At 31.7% G+C, this 19,382-nt stretch overlaps 3 protein-coding genes and 1 pseudogene across 7 annotated transcripts in view; 1 reads left to right on the top strand and 3 right to left on the bottom strand.

Moving 5' to 3' along the window:
• LOC104727819 lies at positions 1,968-4,417 on the top strand (annotated as a pseudogene).
• On the bottom strand, positions 5,370-8,685 carry LOC104722719 (glutamate--cysteine ligase, chloroplastic-like). 2 transcript variants are annotated; one of them, XM_010440927.1, is made up of 14 exons: positions 8,620-8,685; positions 8,016-8,140; positions 7,781-7,931; positions 7,479-7,679; positions 7,218-7,370; positions 7,047-7,117; positions 6,868-6,936; positions 6,684-6,777; positions 6,494-6,583; positions 6,306-6,386; positions 6,136-6,228; positions 5,964-6,044; positions 5,823-5,892; positions 5,370-5,713 (listed from the first exon to the last, which is right to left on the bottom strand). In XM_010440927.1, the coding sequence occupies exons 2-14, from the start codon at positions 8,120-8,122 to the stop codon at positions 5,625-5,627; spliced, it is 1,350 nt and encodes a 449-aa protein (XP_010439229.1). In that variant the 5' UTR covers positions 8,123-8,140; positions 8,620-8,685; the 3' UTR covers positions 5,370-5,624. The 2 variants fall into 2 exon arrangements, with proteins under 2 accessions (XP_010439229.1, XP_010439230.1); XM_010440928.1 differs by having other exon boundaries at positions 8,016-8,128; positions 8,620-8,673.
• Positions 10,209-19,382, bottom strand: part of LOC104722718 (glutamate--cysteine ligase, chloroplastic) — a 14,792-nt gene continuing 5,618 nt past the window's right edge. The window contains exons 1-14 of one of the 2 annotated variants that reach the window (XM_019232753.1): positions 13,909-13,954; positions 12,809-12,930; positions 12,578-12,728; positions 12,283-12,483; positions 12,015-12,167; positions 11,856-11,926; positions 11,668-11,736; positions 11,480-11,573; positions 11,283-11,372; positions 11,105-11,185; positions 10,935-11,027; positions 10,764-10,844; positions 10,571-10,640; positions 10,209-10,456 (exon numbers count right to left, since the gene is read on the bottom strand). In XM_019232753.1, the coding sequence (XP_019088298.1) occupies positions 10,368-10,456; positions 10,571-10,640; positions 10,764-10,844; positions 10,935-11,027; positions 11,105-11,185; positions 11,283-11,372; positions 11,480-11,573; positions 11,668-11,736; positions 11,856-11,926; positions 12,015-12,167; positions 12,283-12,483; positions 12,578-12,728; positions 12,809-12,912 (1,347 nt within the window). In that variant the 5' untranslated portion in view covers positions 12,913-12,930; positions 13,909-13,954 and the 3' untranslated portion in view covers positions 10,209-10,367. Of the gene's footprint in view, positions 10,457-10,570; positions 10,641-10,763; positions 10,845-10,934; positions 11,028-11,104; positions 11,186-11,282; positions 11,373-11,479; positions 11,574-11,667; positions 11,737-11,855; positions 11,927-12,014; positions 12,168-12,282; positions 12,484-12,577; positions 12,729-12,808; positions 12,931-13,908; positions 13,955-19,382 lie in introns of those variants that run through there. The other variant, XM_019232752.1, reaches the window with a different exon arrangement.
• On the bottom strand, positions 15,809-19,314 carry LOC104722720 (glutamate--cysteine ligase, chloroplastic-like). 3 transcript variants are annotated; one of them, XM_010440930.2, is made up of 14 exons: positions 19,163-19,314; positions 18,429-18,604; positions 18,195-18,345; positions 17,914-18,114; positions 17,662-17,814; positions 17,495-17,565; positions 17,302-17,370; positions 17,123-17,216; positions 16,944-17,033; positions 16,764-16,844; positions 16,587-16,679; positions 16,403-16,483; positions 16,259-16,328; positions 15,809-16,145 (listed from the first exon to the last, which is right to left on the bottom strand). In XM_010440930.2, the coding sequence occupies exons 2-14, from the start codon at positions 18,530-18,532 to the stop codon at positions 16,057-16,059; spliced, it is 1,347 nt and encodes a 448-aa protein (XP_010439232.1). In that variant the 5' UTR covers positions 18,533-18,604; positions 19,163-19,314; the 3' UTR covers positions 15,809-16,056. The 3 variants fall into 3 exon arrangements, with proteins under 3 accessions (XP_010439232.1, XP_010439233.1, XP_010439231.1); XM_010440931.2 differs by having other exon boundaries at positions 18,429-18,556; XM_010440929.2 differs by having other exon boundaries at positions 18,429-18,546.

The raw sequence follows: 19,382 nt of genomic DNA, 5'->3' as shown, positions 1-19,382 counted from the left end.
TAAGGATTTTGTTGATCCCACGACACCTCTTTTGCTAGTAAAAGAATTAGAGAGTTGATGTACATCAATTCATTTTTTAGGGTTTAAGGGAAAAGCATATACATACCTTGTATCTCCAGCGTCCATAAGATCCAAGAGGATAGAGCATTGCATCGCATATGACGGCTCCAACAAGCATACATTGCAAAACTCAGACATTATCAATAATTGTTATAGATATATTTCGTCATTTCATCATCTAACAGTGCTTTTTGTTTAGAACTTGGAGAATGTAGAGTGGACCAGTCACATATAATCTGTAAAACTAATCCTTCAACCTTTAGAAACTTGCGATGCAAGACGTGCAACAAATTTCAAGAAATTGCAAGAAATTATTTTGTGTGCACAACTGCACATTTTGATCTTTTACCTCAAAAGCTTCGTAATAATATAATTAGATTAAGTTATATATTTTATTATTGTAGTTTTTTTTAATAATTAGATTAAGTTATATATTTTTTTATTGTAGTTTTTTTATAATTAGATTAAGTTATATATTTTATTATTGTAGTTTTTGTTTTAGGTATTAATTTAATTATGAGAGTTAAAAAAGACCAATTTCATATAGCAGATGATGGATTAAATGTAGTGAGTTACAATAGAACCTTTATAAATTAATAAATTTTTTCGGTCCCCAATTGGGCCGGTATAAAAAATGACACATTTCGATAAAATAATAAGATAATATTTTTTTTAGAAATCCTATGTAAAAATATGGTCTCATCAATATCATAAATTAATAATTAAATAAACTAAAAATAATTAAATATGATCTCATCAATATCATAAATTAATAATTAAATAAACTAAAAATCTAGTGAAATATGACTCTATTGTTGTTTGCCTATTATTGAATTTGTATTCTTGTTGGAACTCATCTTTAATCTTTTTTATTGTTGTCTTTTCAATCACATCCAAAAATTGTAGAGAGTCTAGATGCGATAATTGTTTATTTAGTAACCGGTTCTAAATGTACCGCAATATCTTATTCGACTTCATCATTACCATAAAAGATAGTAGTAGCAATTTCTTATAATCTCAAAACTTCTTACATTTATCATTTTTACCTAGATAATTTAGTAAACGATTGACATTCATCCTATTACGATAACCAATGTTATAAATTAAGAAAATTTCTTTAAAAATGTAAATGATAACAAAAGTATTTTATGTTGTAATAGAAAATTTTCAAAATTATGAATATGAGAAAATCTCTTCATAAATTAATAAATCGATAAATTAATAATTATTAATTTATCGATAAACTAAAACCTCTATAAATTAATATAATTTTATGGTCCCGACCTTATTAATTTATAGAGGTTTTACTGTATATGATAGAATGAATTATGATTTTGAATGATAATTTAGAATTTCAAAATTTATGATGAGATGATTTTAAACTAGTATAACATATCAAAATATAAAATATAAAAAATTATTCAAAATTTCTATATAAATAAAATTCAATCCGTGAAAGTTCCGTTGTATCGGTCAGACCAACCACCTAATTATGATTCCGAGTTGAGTTTAAATAATTTCATCAAATGTAACAGTAAAACTCTCAAATGTATTGACGGAAATTACTCAGCCTAAGAAGATATTTTGGTTGACAATTAATTATGCCTCCTTTGACTTGTGAAGGTTTGCGTTAAAGATGACATTAAATCTCGTTAATGTATTGATGGAAATTACTTAATATAGAGAGATTTCGTTTGACATGTACGTTTCAAAATTAACTACAAGACTGTTGAGGAAACGCAGTTACATGTATAGCCAGATATTACATTTATAGGGAGAATGTGATTATATTTCAAATGACTTCTTCAATCTTTCTCCAATTCTATAACAAATCTTTCATAATAATTAGCTCCTCTCTCTATATATAAGAAAAAACTAACCATCTCATTTCTCTATTTAGCAGGTTGATGAAAATGAAACTGGGGTGTCCACTTCCAGTAATGTGGATGACTTTCTTGTGCTATATTCTATGTTGTAGTATTTTGATGAGTCAAGGTCATCGCCATGACATTGTAGAAGCAGCGGAGAAAATAAAAAGTTTTGAAGATTTTGACATAGAGCAAAAACTAAAGCATATCAACAAACCTGCTGTCAAAATTATAAAGGTTTATCTTCTCACCATATTAAAACAATAATCGTAGGTGTTTTATTATATATGAACATTAGAATTACTATCCTAAGTATCCTTAGCTCTATATAATACAAACGTAATTAAAGTTATGTAATCATGCGAGAAACACTTATCAAAATATATAATATATTTTCTTATTTATGAATCCAGTCTATTTCTGGTCAACGGTATGGATGCGTGGACTTTTACAAACAACCAGGATTTGACCAATCATCCATGAAGAACCACACATTCCACTATGAGGTATGTTTCTCTAATAATATGAATTTCAACCAGGATCTCAATGGTAATTAAGAAATTGGCATGGCAATGATATGACTTATTTTTCTGAATAAGCTTTACTGTTATGAAATTAAGAAACTTTTTGAGTAATATACTAAAAACAGTTGGGTTTTGTCCTAATCTAATATTGGTTCAAGTAATTTATTAACTGATATTGGATTTTGATGTGCAGATGCGTATGATATCACACCCTAAAGGATCAAAAGTAAAAAAGAGAGACAGTACTTCGTAAGAAAACATTTGGTCACTTATGGGAAAATGGCGTAGGTTGCCCTATTGGCACGGTCCCCACATATCGAGTCACCAAAGACGATCTTTTAAGAATGAAATCATTTGATGACGAGAATTATAATCCGCAAAGTTCGTGGGAAAGTACCTATCAACCTACGCTTGGTCATCACGTAAGTGCTTTCTTTAAGTTTTTATGTTATGAGTAAGATATGCCAAACATAATAGAACATCGTACGTAATAATAAGACCGATGGTATAGTTGAAACGAGAAATGAATATGTTTGCACATAATGATTAATTAAAATATGACTAAAATCTCCCTTTTAAGTAGATATATAGATAACAATTATTTAAGTGGTTAGGGGTTTAAACACGTTGAAATGTATATACCTGATTGCCAAGAGTAAATGTTTTGATTTATATATCGTGAATAGTAATACATACATATGGCGGATGACATTAAAAACATAAGTAATTTTTTTTTTTGCTAAGAAAAAACATGAGTACATTGTAGTTGAATTTCTAATATTATATATAGTGTGATACATTTATATATTTGAATATAGCAAAATAGTGGTTTCTATATATGGGGGATTTTAATTATGATATTGATACTATCCGAGCACATTACAATTATGCCATATCACAATGTTAGTTTTCTCAATCATTGTTTTCAGTACTTTTCTGTGGTGCGGACTAAAGGAAAACCAAGGATTTACAATGGTGCATCTATGAATATGCATAGAGGCACTTGTCTGGCTGGACCTATGCAATTCGGCTCTGGTCGGATGACCTTTCAAATCGGAAATGAATTCATTCAAGTTGGTCGGATCGTAAGTAGATTTATTTAGATCTGCTTTTTATATCCTTTTCTATTATCAAAATATATGATTCATATTGTCTATTCATTTTTAGTCACACCCACAATTATACAAAGACGCTTTGATTCGGCTGTTTGTATTTACAAATGTGAGTAGACTATCTTTTTTTTTAAAATATTTCCATACCATATATAAATCAATGATTAATAGTCACATGTTATATGGTTTAATACAGGCGGGAGGACATCCGTGTTTTAATAACTTCTGTCCGGACGGATCCGGGATGATACTAGTCAGGCAAGATTTTGCTCCTGGTCTACTTCTCCATCAGAGAGATTATGACATCGCCATACAGAGGTCACTTTTTTCGTGCTCATTTTTTTCCCCAACTATTAAAGTCATAAATTCGATCATACTAGGGGGTACGGATAGTAATATGTTAATATGTTTGAACTCTGAAGCCATGACAAGCTCTTTTATCTATAAAATAAGAATTTGATTTTAATTTTGGTTTTGTTGAGTACAGGACAAAGCCAACGGGAATTGGTGGCTGCTGATGGGGCCCTCATGGGAAGAAATTGGGTTCTGGCCAGCAAGTAGATTCAAAGAAAGTCATGGTACAGGTATAGAATGGGGTGGTGAAGTCTATAGCCCGTCACTTCCAAGTCCTCCGATGGGAAATGGTGATCTACGGTTGACTCCCGAGGAGGACGCCTACATGCGCCTAATCACGATTGTGGATGAAAATTATAATACCGACAAAAGGGTGGGGAACACAGAAACTTTTTCAAACAACAAATTTTGTTATCCAGTGCTCGACGTAAAGGACTCGTTTTGGAACCATGTAGGTCATTTTGTTCTTTACGGAGGCCGTGCGTGTAATAAACTTTGATAATGCTTAGAACTATTCCAAAACTGTAATATCTTAACATGTTGAAAGAAACCAATTGAGAATAAATATTCTTAATATGAAGGATAGTGAAAAAAATAACTATATGAGTTTACTTTTTATTTATTTGTGGTTAAAAGAAGACCTAAATATATGTTCCAAAACTTTCAATGTTGAATTAAATCCCCTGTATATTAATAGGGAAGCACTTTGAGAATAATGTTGAGGTGACGTCGCTGGAGAACTCCACGCACTTTTTAGCAATTTACCCCTATTTGGTAATACTATTTACAATACATGCCATTATATGTTTAACCAAAAAATAGTAATAATAATTATTGTTAAATTTTTCTTTTTTTCACCTGTACTATATTTTGTTAATGTGTACTTAAAAAAAAAATTTAAAATGTAACATCTAATTTTATTAGTAAAAATAGTTATTCATCAATAATATACCAAATTTTTTTTCCCAAAAACTAAAAAAAAAGAAATGAATGTAACAAAAAAAACAGCAAATTAAAATACAAATTTGAACTTAATAGTACTCATATCTTTACATTTTATGTAAATGCATATTACACTTCTGAAAATTTCCAAAATTTTAAAAATATCTTTTTTTTTTATTTAGTCATTTGTCATGTTTCAATAAATTGAGCAAAAGACATGTTGCCATAAATAATAATCTTATATCAATATTTTTTCGACTACGTTAAAATTTTTTCACGTTCAAAAATTTCACGGGTAAGACGTATTTTAACACGAAATAAACGAAAATTTGAATTAAAAAAATACTTTAACTATAGACTACGTTTGATAAAAACATATATTAATTCAATATAATTTTACTCCTAATAATTTTATTTAAATTGATTTATTCCGCACATTAGTGCGGATTGTTACCTAGTACCTGTTATAATTCACGAGACTAGAAGTAGAAATTTTAATAAACACTGGATCAACCATTAATCAGAACTTCCAAATAAAATAACATAAATTACAACAATGTTTTTTTAACAACAATTACAACAATAATATTCTTGTTCCATGAATTACAACAATATTTTTATTCCATACAAATATTTATTTTTCTCCTCGCACACCAACAAAAAGTTTTATTTTTCAAATGCCATGAGACTTTATTTATATAATTATATAATTAATTATCGATTCCAATTGAGCTTTTGAACGTTCTTGTGGTCACAGTTCATTTCTAGTACCGCAGTTCCCGGAACACATGATCTACGTTTTGTCCCCAATCTCCATTGTACAACTCCAAGAGCTTCTCGGCAGGCGTAACCCCTGTTTTAACAAGATTAGCTTATTTTCAGTTAAGTGAGAAAAAGTATTAACTGTTCTGTCAAGAAAATTAGCAAATTTTCAGTTGACCGGCCGAGAAACAAAAAATTACCTGTTCTAACCACTTCGGCGACAGCATTCAAGAAATCGGTTTCATTGTACCCTCTACGCTCCAAACCATCCTGAACAATAACAAAATAACCTCAGTAAGTATATATTACACATTATAAGGAGAAACCAGACACACATATACCTTTGCTAGCTTTAGGACATCTTCTGCAACATGTTTCAAAGGCTTATCTCTAAAAATTGTCCTTAGGCCAGTGATTGGAACCTATGGAAACCAGATGATAATTGGTATCAAACGATAATATTTCGTTAAATTGGACAAAAAGTAAAGTATTTGCTCTCTCTTCAAATTTTACTTGTGTCCTAAGCATCTCTAATTCTTCAGGAGTCCAATCATCTATCATATTGAGAGTAGTTTGGAGAGAGTCTTCATCATATAGCAAACCCACCTGAGATTCAAATACAATCCAATATAAACCCACGAAACAAGAATTTTTATACATTTGTTAAAAGATAATGTAATTACCCAAAAAGCTGGTAGGGCACATAACATCCCCAATGGACCGCCATCAGCACCTCTCATCTCCAAGTATTTCTTTAACCGGACCTATTAGTGTTATTATTTATTAAAAACATAATCATAAGAAAAATGATTCTGAAGGTAATATGAAACAAGGAAGTTGAATGGTGTGGTTTTGAAACAAAGTAAATAACCTCCGGCCATATAGATCCTATATGAGTTTCCCAGTCGTCAATGGTAGGTTTTTCATTAGAGAGATGAGAAATTTTCCCAGACAAGAAATCCTGGAAAAAGTCAAGAAGTATGTTCAGATCATAACCAGACTCAAGAAGATATCAAAGGTTTAAAACTTTATGATTTTTTTCTTATAAAGAAGAAGTAGACCCGAAATGTCATTCCTCTACAGTTGAGATAGTTGTTGTTTCGAATTAAGAACAACATTGGACAATCAAGTGCGTATTCGACATATCGCTCAAACCTATATATTAACACAATGAAGATTAACCATACGTTTTAGGAAAAAGTTGAATCACAGTTTTAGAAAGAAAAAAAGCAATTCTATACTCACCCGAATGAGTCATCGAAAACAAAAGGTAGCATCCCTGTGCGCCTCTTATCGGAACCTAAATATATGTGACTGTCAATTGTCAAAGCATGTCAATAGATGAGAAACTTATATTAGGAAAATGAACTGTGAGAGGGGAATTTTCTTTTACTAAGAGACTAACGAGTAACGTAGAAACCAACCTCCTCACGCTTAGAAACCCATTTGGTTTCCCATCACTAAAAGGGGAATTTGCGAACATAGCAGTCACGATCTGTTTGATTAGAAAGATAACCAAAAAAAGTAAGAAAAATGTTTGTTTGAGTCCAAAAACCACTAGCTTTAAAAGAGGTAACATCAAGCATGCATCTCACAGGTTGCAAAGCTAGACTAGCCCGAAACTTTCTGATCATATCGGTTTCTGAGCTATAGTCCAGATTGACCTGAACAGAACAAGTTCTGAAAAACACGTCAGGTCCTGATGAGGTAGATCTGGCTAAGTGGCCTGCTACAATTTCATTCCTTCTCTGCTCATAAAAAAAAAAACTTTCCGCATTAAAAAAAAAAACACAATTGCTAGTGTAGGCTACATTAGACAATAAGAACTACTTATATATGTTTGTAAAGGAAGGAACCTTGTGCACAACGGTGACATCCTCGAGACTAGATTTGGGTTCATAGCCCATACCTAAGAAACCAATTTCCATTTCTTCAGCAACATTTTTCACCTGGTGAAGATGTGACTTGAGCTCATCACAGATTTGGTGCAAAGTCTCTAGAGGTACTCCACTTAGCTCTAGTTGGCCTCCATATTCTAGTGTTATGCTTTTCATTCCCTGAAATAGTGAAATGTAATAATCAATGCCAAGCAAAAAGCATATGAAATTTGTTATCAGTAATTAGTATTTTAAAAAGTAGAGATCAAAAGAGTAGTTACCTGTTTCAGACCAATGATTCTTTCATCCTCCATCATCTTATCCCAATCATATCTCTCAGCAATACCATTAAGCAGTGCAGTTATTTGTTCAAATTTTATAGGGCGCAAGGTCTTGACCTCGAAACCAATTTTCTCGTGTTCTGTACCTATTCTGAATACCCAATATTCCAAGAGATGTAAATAATTTAGTTTGATAAAGCAAAGAGAGGAGATTATGATCATACTTAGCTTGTACCTCCACATTTCCTTTGGTTTGCAACCAGAAGCAAAATAGGCAATCAGATCTTCTTTGGTCAATGGCTTGGTCGTGGCCACTACAGAAGTTGCGGTTGCGGTGACCATATTTCCCTTGATACGAAGCTAACATAAGTTAAAGCACTCGAGTTTATCAGAGAAGACGAGAAGAGAGTGAGAGCGCGGTGGTTTAGTTTAGTTCAAATGAATTAGAGTCAAACCAAAGGGAAATAGAGAAACTATTATATAATCATACATTAGTCCTGTATAACTTCAAATAAAGTAACTACAAGTCTACAACGATATATATATATCGAGATATTTTGAGATAATATCATGAGAATTAATATGGGGGATAAAATAGCAACGAGTCGATTTCTAAATTTTATGTTGCATATATATATCCAACATATATTTTAAAATGTAAAAAGAAAAACATCCGTTAGAAAATCTGTATAATTGTGGCAACAAGAATGGTTAGGAAAACTATTCATCCAATATCTAGTGGAGATGATGTAAAAGAAAAAAGAAGAAAAATGGAGATGATGTACAACGAAACAACAAGAAAACATAAATGAAGAGCTAAGAAGAGGAAAAAGAATCACCTGAATTTGTCTACTTTAGGGCTGAATAAGAGGACGTAGGCTTAGTGGTGGTAGTGTAAGTACCTACGTGCACTTACATATATATGCTCTGCGTTCAACTTTCCTAATCCTACTATATAAATTGATTTTTCCCACAAATTGGTAATCAACTTTTCTAATCCTACTATATTAATTAGGAAGTACAAATATGAAACTAATCTTATAATCTATAAAAAATTACATTCATTTGCCATTAAAAAAACTTAATTAATTAACTAATCTTAATTAATTATTAATAAATAGAAAAATCATTAATAGATCAAATTAAATTAAATCTATAAAAGTAAATAGAATATATTCGAATCTAAATTAATTTATTTGAAAAGAAAAATATTATTAAAAAATTAACAGATTTTAAAAATCTAATCGAATAAAATCTACAACTACAAATTTTATCAACATTTTTTACCAGCACAGATTAGATTTTTTATTAAAAATCTAATCGAATAAAATTTATATCCATTTAACAGTTTAAATTTTAAAAATTAATAAATAATAAAATTAATTATTACAAATTTTCATCAAAAAAATTTAGCATGCAAGTTTTCGCAGATTAATATCTAGTTAAAACACCACATGATTAATATAAAAAGGAAAAATAAATATAGACACCACGTGGTTAATAAAAAAGGAAAAAGAAAACAAGAAATAAAGACACCTGTTATAAACATAGAAATTAAGGAAATAGTAACAAGCAACAACGCATTATTTTTAGGCCCGCATTGATAATGGGGAAACAGTAACAAGTAACAACGCATTACAATAATTATCAAAATAATTAGTATAATACTAGTAATAAAAATATATGGCCCTGTTTCGATGTCGCGACATGCATCGCTGCTTTAGATCCTTCGAGAGATGATGTGTTGCTGAGTCATTACAAAATTAAAAATTTAATGGTATGTTCTGAATGTATCCGGACTAAACGAACCTAGCCAGGAAAGGAGGCTCTCTACATAATTTAGCTATTTACTAATACTGGTGATATGGGCTCCTAATGCCGTATGCCCCACAATGTATCATATTTAATTCCACTCTACGTTACAAATTATATGTTTTTATTAGAGGCCAACTAAATGTAATAGCTTTGGCAGAACTATATGAGGATCAATCAATGTTTTTTGATATCGTCTACGATTACATTATATTACATAAATTTGATATAATCCTATTCATAATGATTTTCAACTAGCTGCAACATACACATTTATAATAAATAGCTCCGTAACATTCAAAATCACGATGAACAGATATTCATATACAATATGCTCCACGGTGGAAAATTCGGATCTCCTTGTAATATAATACATAGAAACAATAAACTGAGGACTATGCCTGCAAAACTTAACTTCGTAGAAGTTTTACATCATAACTTGTAAGAAAATGCATTATTTGGGATTCGAATCCCAAATCGGACATAAAACTTTTAATACACTTGATCAACCATTTGATTTAAGAAACTTCTAAATAAATTAAATTAAATCATAACAATGTTTATTTAACAAGAATCACAACAATATTTTTATTCCGTGAATTACAATAATATTTTATTCCATCGAAATTACCATTGTCCCCTCACACACACACACACCAAAGAAAAGTTTTATTTTTCAAATGACATGAGAATTTATTTATATAATCAGTTAACGACTCCAGTTGAGCTTTTGAACGTTCTTTCATCGTAATTCTGGTTATATATAGTTCATTTTCTAGTACTGCAGTCCCCGGAACACATGATCTATGTTTTGTCCCCATTCTCCATTGTACAATTCCAAGAGCTTCTCTGCAGGCGTAACCCCTGTAGGTTTTCACAAAAAAATTAGCTTATTTTCAGTAAACTGAGACAAAGTATTAACTGTTCTTTCAAGAAAATTAGCAAATTTGCAGTTGCCCGAGAAACAAAAAAATTTACCTGTTCTAACCACCTCGGCGACAGCGTCCAAGTAACCCGTTTCATTGTACCCTCTACGCTCCAAACCATCCTAACAACAACAAAATAACTTCATAACAAAGTAAGTATATATTACACTAATTAACATTAAAACCCAAATAAAAAAGGTATATATTACACATTATAAGGAGAAACCAGACACACATATATATACCTTTGCTAGCTTTAGGACATCTTCTGCGACATGTTTCAAAGGCTTATCTCTAAACATTGTCTTTAGGCCAGTGATTGGAACCTATAGAAACCGGATGAGAATTGGTATTAAACGATAAAATTTCGTTAAATTGGACAAAAAAATAAAGTATTTGCTCTCTTGTAAGTTTACTTGTGTCCTAAGCATCTCTAATTCTTCAAGAGTCCAATCATCTATCATATTGAGAGTAGTTTGGAGAGAATCTTCATCGTATAGCAAACCCACCTGAGATTCAAATACAATCCAAATTAAACCCACGAAACAAGAATGTTTATATATTTGTTAAAAGATAATGTAATTACCCAAAAAGCTGGTAGGGCATATAACATCCCCAATGGACCTCCATCAGCACCTCTCATCTCCAAGTATCTCTTTAACCGGACCTATTAGTGTTATTACAAAACATAATCATAAAAAATGACTCTGGACGTAATAAGAAACAAGGAAGTTGAATGGTGCTGTTGAAACAAAGTAATCAACCTCTGGCCATATTGTTCCTATATGAGTTTCCCAGTCGTCAATGGTAGGTTGTTCATTAGAGAGATGAGAATTTTTCCCGGACAAGAATTCCTAGAAAAAGTCAAGAAGTATGTTCAGATAATAATCTCACTCAAGAAGATCACAAAGGGTTATAACTTTATGATTTTTTCGTAGGAAGAAGGTGTATAGTAGTATACCCGAAATGTCATTCCTCCACTGTTGAGATAGATTTTGTTTCGAATTAAGAACAACATTGGAAGATCGAGTGCGTATTCGACATACCGCTCAAACCTATATATTAACACAATGAAGATTAACCATACGTTTTAGGGGAAAGTTCAATCACAGTTTTAGAAAGAACAATAACAATTCTATATATACTCACCCGAATGAGTCATCGAAAACAAAAGGTAGCATCCCTGTGCGGCTCTTATCGGAATCTATATATATGTGACTGTCAAAGCATGTCAATAGATGAGAAACTTATATCTAAGAAAATGAACACGAGCGAGAGAGACACAGAAAGTGGAATTTGATTTTACTAAGATACATACGAGTAACGTAGAAACCAACCTCCTCACGCTTAAAAACCCATTTGGTTTTCCATTACTAAAAGGGGAATTTGCGAACATAGCAGTCACGACCTGTTTGATTAGAAATATAACCAAAAAAAGTAAGCAAAATGCAAAATATTTGTATGAGTCCAAAAGCCACTAGCATCAAGCATCTCACAGGTTGCAAAGCTAGACTAGCCCGAAACTTCCTGATCATATCGGCTTCTGAGCTATAGTCTAGATTGACCTGAACCGTACACGTTCTGAAAAACACGTCAGGTCCTGATAAGCTAGATCTGGCTAAGTGGTCTGCTACAAAGTAAAACCTTTGCTGCTCATAAAAATAAAAAAAAATACTTGCGCATTAAATAAAAAAACACAATTGCTAGTGTGCGGTACATTAAATAATATGAGAACTACTTATATATGTTTGTAAAGGAAGGAACCTTGGGCACAACGGGTATATCCTCGAGACTACATTTGGGTTCATAGCCAAGTCCTAAGAAACCAATTTCCATTTCTTCAGCAACATTTTTCACCTGGTGAAGATGTGAATTGAGCTCATCACAGATTTGGTGTAAAGTCTCTAGAGGTGCTCCACTTAGCTCTAGTTGGCCTCCATATTCTAGTGATATGCTTTTTATTCCCTGAAATGTAATAATCAATGCCAAACAAAATAGCATATGAAATTTGTTATCAGTTTTTCGTGTTTTAAAAAGAAGAGATCAAGAAAGTAGTTACCTGTTTCAGACCAATGATTCTTTCATTCTCCATCACCTTATCCCAATCATATCTCTCAGCTATACCATTAAGGAGTGCAGTTATTTGTTCAAATTCTATAGGGCGCAAGGTCTTAATCTCGAAACCGAATTTCTCGTGTTCTGTACCTATTCTGAATAACCAATATTCCAAAAGATACAATAATTAAATTCGATAAAGCAAGAGAAGAGATGATGATCATCATAATCGTACCTCCACATTTCCTTTGGTTTGCAACCAGAAGCAAAATAGGCAATCAGATCTTCTTTGGTCAGTGGCTTGGTCGCCACTACACAAGATGCAGTTGCAGTGTCCATATTTCCCTTGTTGAGAAGCTACCATAAGTTAAAGTACCCAAGTTTATCACATAAGAAGAGTAAGAGCCATTAATTGTTTAATTTATTCAAATGAAGTAGAATCAAACCAAAGGAAATACAAAATATATATAATTCATACAGTAGCTATATTATATAACTTCAAATATAATAACTACAAGTCTACAACAAGACAAGTTACCAATTAAGAGACGAAGAAATGTATATCTGGAAATTTTGAGATGATGTCATGATAATTTTGGAGATAAAATAGCAACGGATATATTTCTAAATTAAATATTAAATATATATACAGTAAAACCTCTATAATTAATAATTTTGGGACCATGAAAATCTTAATAAAAATCTATTAATTTATAGAGGTTTTAATTTCTTGATTATTTCTATAGACTTTCCTAATTTGGTAAAAATTTCAAAAAATAAAAATAAAAATAATAATAAGATTTAATTGCTATAACTAATATTTTTATTTAATCAATTACAAATAAAATAACAATTTATCATATATTTTGATATAATAAAAATATTAGAAATAACTCTAATAAAAAAATGTGTATATCTTTTGATAATTTTATATAATTAGTTATTTATATTATTAATGGGACCATACATTTATAAAATATTTTAAAAATAATTATTATTTTATTATATTATCGAATTGTGTTCAAAATTATATTGATTCAACTTGAGACCAGAAATATTTATTAATTTATAGAAATTATTAATTTACCGAGTATTAATTTATAGAAGTTTTACTATATCCAACATATATTTTGAAATGTAAAAGAAAAAATCCTAGATCCTTTCACAAAAATAAAATAAAAAGAAAAACATCCTTTAGAAAATCTGTATTATTGTGACAACAACGTAAATGGTTAGGAAAAGTATTCCTCCAAAATTAAGTTGAGATGATGTAAAAGAAAGAAAAAAATGGAAATGATGTAGCGACAGAAGATATAAGAAGACGAAAAGAATCACCTGAAATTGTCAAATTTAGGGCTGAATAAGAGGATGAAGCTTGGTGGTGGTTCTGTAAGTACCTCTATGCACATATATATGTATATGCTTGTGTTCAAATAATGTTGATAATCTTTCTGACGATTTTGCCCACAAATTGTTAATTAAGACACCACGTGGTTACTAAAAAAGGAAAAAATAAATAAAGACATCATTATTATTAATTGGCCCCCGTTGACATTAAATTTATCTCCACGTTGTAATAGGAGTAACAAGCAACAACAACACATTAGATAGTTATCAAACTAATAATAATACAAATTGGTTTGGTCCGATGTCGTATTTTAGTATTTTACCGACACTTGCATCGCTGCTTTAGATTTTTCGAGAGATGATCTGTTGATGTGTCACTAAAATTTAAAAATTTCGGGTTACTTTAAAGGTTTCTGGACCAAACCAATTCTTTTAAAGTAACAACCTTCTTAGTATAATTCCAGTTGATCAAAAAAAAAAGACCAAACTAGACTTTCTAGTTCCTACATATTTTACTAATATTGGTGGAATTGGCTCCAAATGTCATGTGGCCGACAACTGAGCTATGTAATGTAACATATATATATTTGTAATTATCAAGGAGTTTCTGACCCTAGACGGCTAGACCCGTATATCCTTTTACACCAAGGATCACAATATTTTATATGTATCATATTTAACTCTACGTTACAAATTTTATGTTTTTTTTAGAATCAAATAAAATTTAATAGCTTTGGCGGATCTGGATTAGGATTTCAAAGTTCAAACAGAGAAAAATATTTATAGCTTTTTTTTTGTTGTTGATATCGTCTATTATATTAGATTACATATATTTGATATAAACTTATTAATAATAATTTTTAACTACATGCAACATTTACATTATACTCCGGCGGTCCAACCATTTCAAATATAGATATTTTAACCAAAAAAACATAAAAATAAATATTTATTTTTAAAAAGTTTAACTAATTAATAAACAAAATCGTATGAAATAAATAATAAAAATATTAAATTAATCTAAAAATTACTTAGAAAATTAAAAATATCTTATATTATAAAATTAAAAAATCTCTGCATCCTCTGCCAATATTGGAGGACAGGGGATCTTTTCTTCGGTGTCAGATTGATGGTTTATGGAAAGGTTCAGACTTTCTTCAGGGTCTGGGTTGGTGGTGTTGTAATGGTGAAGATTCAACGTTTCTTTTGGGCGCACAGAGTCATAGACGCGGTCTTACATCCTTACACGCAGAGTTACAAACTATGATATGGGGTATGGAGTCTTTGTTGGCGGTTGGAGTTGACTGTCAGACCTTTGAGACATACTGTGCAGAATTAGTGGCGATGGTACAGACGCTTGATGATTGACCTGCTTTTTCGAATCTCTTGAAAGAGTTATTTTTGCTCAAATCATCTTTTCCTTCCTTCACTCTGACCCGGATCACACGAGAGCTCAATGTAAGGGTGAATTGTCTTGTCCGTTCTTCAAGATCTTTAATTTCTGAAACTTCATTTGTAAACTTTTATCCTCGTGTTTGGACAACCAATTTTGGAGTTATTTTTTAATTTAATTAATATTAGGTTGAAAAAAAAATTAAAAAATTAAAAAATCTCTAAAATATCCTACGACATAATACGGAGAAAGCAATAAATAGCCTCAATGAACAATTTTTATATGACCAGATCTTTTTGTAACATTAAGAATTTAAGATCCACGACAAACAGTTTTTCATGTACGACATGTTCCACGATGAAGACGCTCTCCTTGCAATATATATATACGGAGATCATGAGGGACAGCTATGTAAGCAATAGTCAACTTCGTGTAAGTTTTGGACCATAATTTGTAAGTAACTTGATCAACTATATGGTTAAGGGAACTTTTAAATAAATTGATTAAAGTACAACAATGTTTCTTTACCAACAATCACAAGATTCACAATAATATTTTTCCATGAATTACAACAATATTTTATTCCACCGAAATTACCATTTCCCCGGCCTCACCCACCAACGAAAAGTTTATTTTTCAAATGACATGAGAGTTTATTTATATTATTAAATAATTAATTAACTATCGACTCCAATTGAGCTTTTGAACGTCCTTTCATCGCTATTGTGGTCATAGTTCATTTTCTAGTACTGCAGTCCCCGGAACACATGATCTATGTTTTTTCCCCAATCTCCATTGTACAACTCCAAGAGCTTCTCTGCAGGCGTAACCCCTGTTTTAACAATATAATTAGCTTATTTTCAGTTAATTAAGACAAAGTATTAACTGTTCTTTCAAGAAAATTAGCTTAATTTCAGTTGACCAAGAAACACAAAAAAAAAATACCTGTTCTAACCACCGCGGCTACAGCGTTCAAGAAACCGGTTTCATTGTACCCTCTACGGTCCAAACCATCCTGAACAATGACAAAATAACTTTAATAAGTAATTATAACACATTATAAGGAGAAACCAGGCACACATCATATACCTTTGCTAGCTTTAGGATATCTTCTGCGACATGTTTCAAAGGCATATCTCTAAACATTGTCTTTAGGCCAGTGATTGGAACCTAGAGAAAGCCGATGAAAATTGGTATCAAATTTAACGATTATATTTCGTTAAGTTGGACAAAATATATCGAGTATTTTGCTCTCTCTTTTAAGTTTAATTACTTGTCTCCTAAGCATCTCTATTTCTTCAGGAGTCCAATCATCTATCATATTGAGAGTAGTTTGGAGAGAGTCTTCATCGTATAGCAAACCCACCTGAGATGCAAGTACAATCCAAAGTAACCCACTAAACAAGAAAATGTTTATATATTTGTAAAAAGAATGTAAATATGTCGTTACCCAAAAAGCTGGTAGGGCACATAACATCCCCAGGGGACCTCCATCAGCACCTCTCATCTCCAAGTATTTCTTTAACCGGACCTATTAATGTTATTAAAAAACATAATCATAAGAAAAATGACTGTGAACGCAATAAGAAACAAGGAATTTGAATTGTGTTGTTGAGAGAAAGTAATCAACATCTGGCCATATTGTTCCTATATGAGTTTCCCAGTCGTCAATGGTAGGTTGTTCATTAGAGAGATGAGAAATTTTCCCGGACAAGAAATCCTGGAAAAACTCAATAAGTATGGTCAGATCATAACCAGACTCAAGAAGATGTCATGTCAAAGGGTTAAACTATATGATTTTTCTTATACCCGAAATGTCATTCCTCCACAGTTGAGATAGATTTTGTTTCGAATTAAGAACAACATTGGAAGATCAAGTGCGTATTCGACATACCGCTCAAACCTATATATTAACACAATGAAGATTAACCATACGTTTTAGGAAAAAGTTCAATCACAGTTTTAGATAAAAACAGTTCTATACTCACCCGAATGAGTCATCGAAAACAAAAGGTAGCATCCCTGTGCGGTTTTTAACGGAATCTATATATGTGTGACTGTCAAATTAAAGCATGTCAATAGATGAGAAACTTATAGCTAAGAAAATGAACGCGAGCGAGAGAGGCACATTGAGTAGAATTTGCTTTTACTAAGATACTAACGAGTAACGTAGAAACCAACCTCCTCACGCTTAAAAACCCATTTGGTTTTCCATTACTGAAAGGGGAATTTGCGAACATGGCAGTCACGACCTGTTTGATTAGAAATATAACCCAAAAAAGTAAGAAAAATGTTTGTTTGAGTCCAAAAAATACTAGCATTAAAAGATCTAGAATCAAGCATCTCACATGTTGCAAAGCTAGACTAGCCCGGAACTTCCTGATCATATCGGTTTCTGAGCTATAGTCTAAATTGACCTGAACAGTACACGTTCTCAAAAACACGTCAGGTCCTGATAAGCTAGCTCTGGCTAAGTGGTCGTTTACAAAGTCAAACCTTTTCTGCTCATTAAAAAATACTTGGCGCGTTAAATTAAAAGAAAATTGCTTGTAAGCTACGTTAAATAATATGAGAACTTATATGCTTGTGAAAGAAGGAACCTTGGGCACAAGAGTTACATCCTCGAGACTAGATTTGGGTTCATAGCCAATTCCTAAGAAACCAATGTCCAATTCTTCAGCAACATTTTTCACCTGGTGTAGATGTGAATGGAGCTCATCACAAGTTTGGTGCAAAGTCTCTAGAGGTGCTCCACTTAGCTCTAGTTGGCCTCCTGGTTCTAGTGATATGCTTTTCGTTCCCTGAAATGTAATAATAATAAAACATATTTTTTTTATCAGTATTTAGTATTTTAAAAAGAAGAGATCAAGAGGGTAGTTACCTGTGTCAGACCAATGGTTCTTTCATTCTCCATCACCTTATCCCAATCATATCTCTCAGCTATACCATTAAGCAGTGCAGTTATTTGTTCAAATTTTATAGGGCGCAAGGTCTTGACCTCGAAACCAATTTTCTCGTGTTCTGTACCTATTCTGAATACCCAATATTCCAAGAGATGTAAATAATTTAGTTTGATAAAGCAAAGAGAGGAGATGATATATGATCATACTCGTACCTCCACATTTCCTTTGGTTTGCAACCAGAAGCAAAATAGGCAATTAGATCTTCTTTGGTCAGTGGCTTGGTCGTGACGACAGAAGATGCGGTTGCGGTGACCATATTCACTTGATCGCCTGCAACAATCTTGCTTATTTTAGGAGCAAGAGATTACTTGGGTGGTCATGGTGAAAGCTAGCATTAAGTTAAAGCACCGGAGTTTATCACAGCGATAACCCAAGAAGAAGAGTGTAAGAGCGCCGTGGTTTAGTTCAAATGAATTAAGTCAAACCCATAAGGAATACCGAAAGTATTATATATTAAAAAATCATACATTATATTTTTCATATAACTACAGGTCTACAACAAGACAAGCTACCAATTAAGAGACGAAATTTTGCTAACTAGATATATATTTTGGGAGATTTTGAGATAATGAGAATTTTGGAGATACATAAAAATCTTTCAAACTGCATGCAAAATAGTTGATACAAAACCTGTCTCATATTAGATAAGTGTTTTTTTTTTAATATAAGAAGTAGCAGCGGATTTCTATATTATATATTGCATTTATTTTGAAATGAAAAAGAAAAAAAACATCAATTAGAAAATCTGTATGACTGTATTATTGTGACAACAACAAAAAAAATGATTAGGAAAACTATTCCTCTAAAATTGAGTGGAGATGATATGTAGCGACAAGAACAAGAAAACTTATATAAATGAAGAGTTAAGAAGACGAAGAAGAGTCACCTGAACAGCTGAACTGAAGTTGTCTAAATTAAGGGATGAAGAAGAGGAGGGGCTAGAGAGCACAAAGGCATGCAGGGTTAGTAGTAACTATTGGTGGTTTTGTAGTACCTCTGTGCACATAATACAGGCCTGCACATGCCACATAGTAATACAGACCTGTATGTATATATATTGCTCTGTCGAGATAATGTTTTTTTTTTTTTTTTTTTTTTTTAAAAAA

The sequence above is a fragment of the Camelina sativa genome, chromosome 11 (assembly GCF_000633955.1).
Source record: "Camelina sativa cultivar DH55 chromosome 11, Cs, whole genome shotgun sequence".
Classification (NCBI taxonomy): Eukaryota; Viridiplantae; Streptophyta; class Magnoliopsida; order Brassicales; family Brassicaceae; genus Camelina; species Camelina sativa.
The sequence above is the reverse complement of the archived record's forward strand: the minus strand, read 5'-3'. Positions and strand labels throughout refer to the sequence as shown.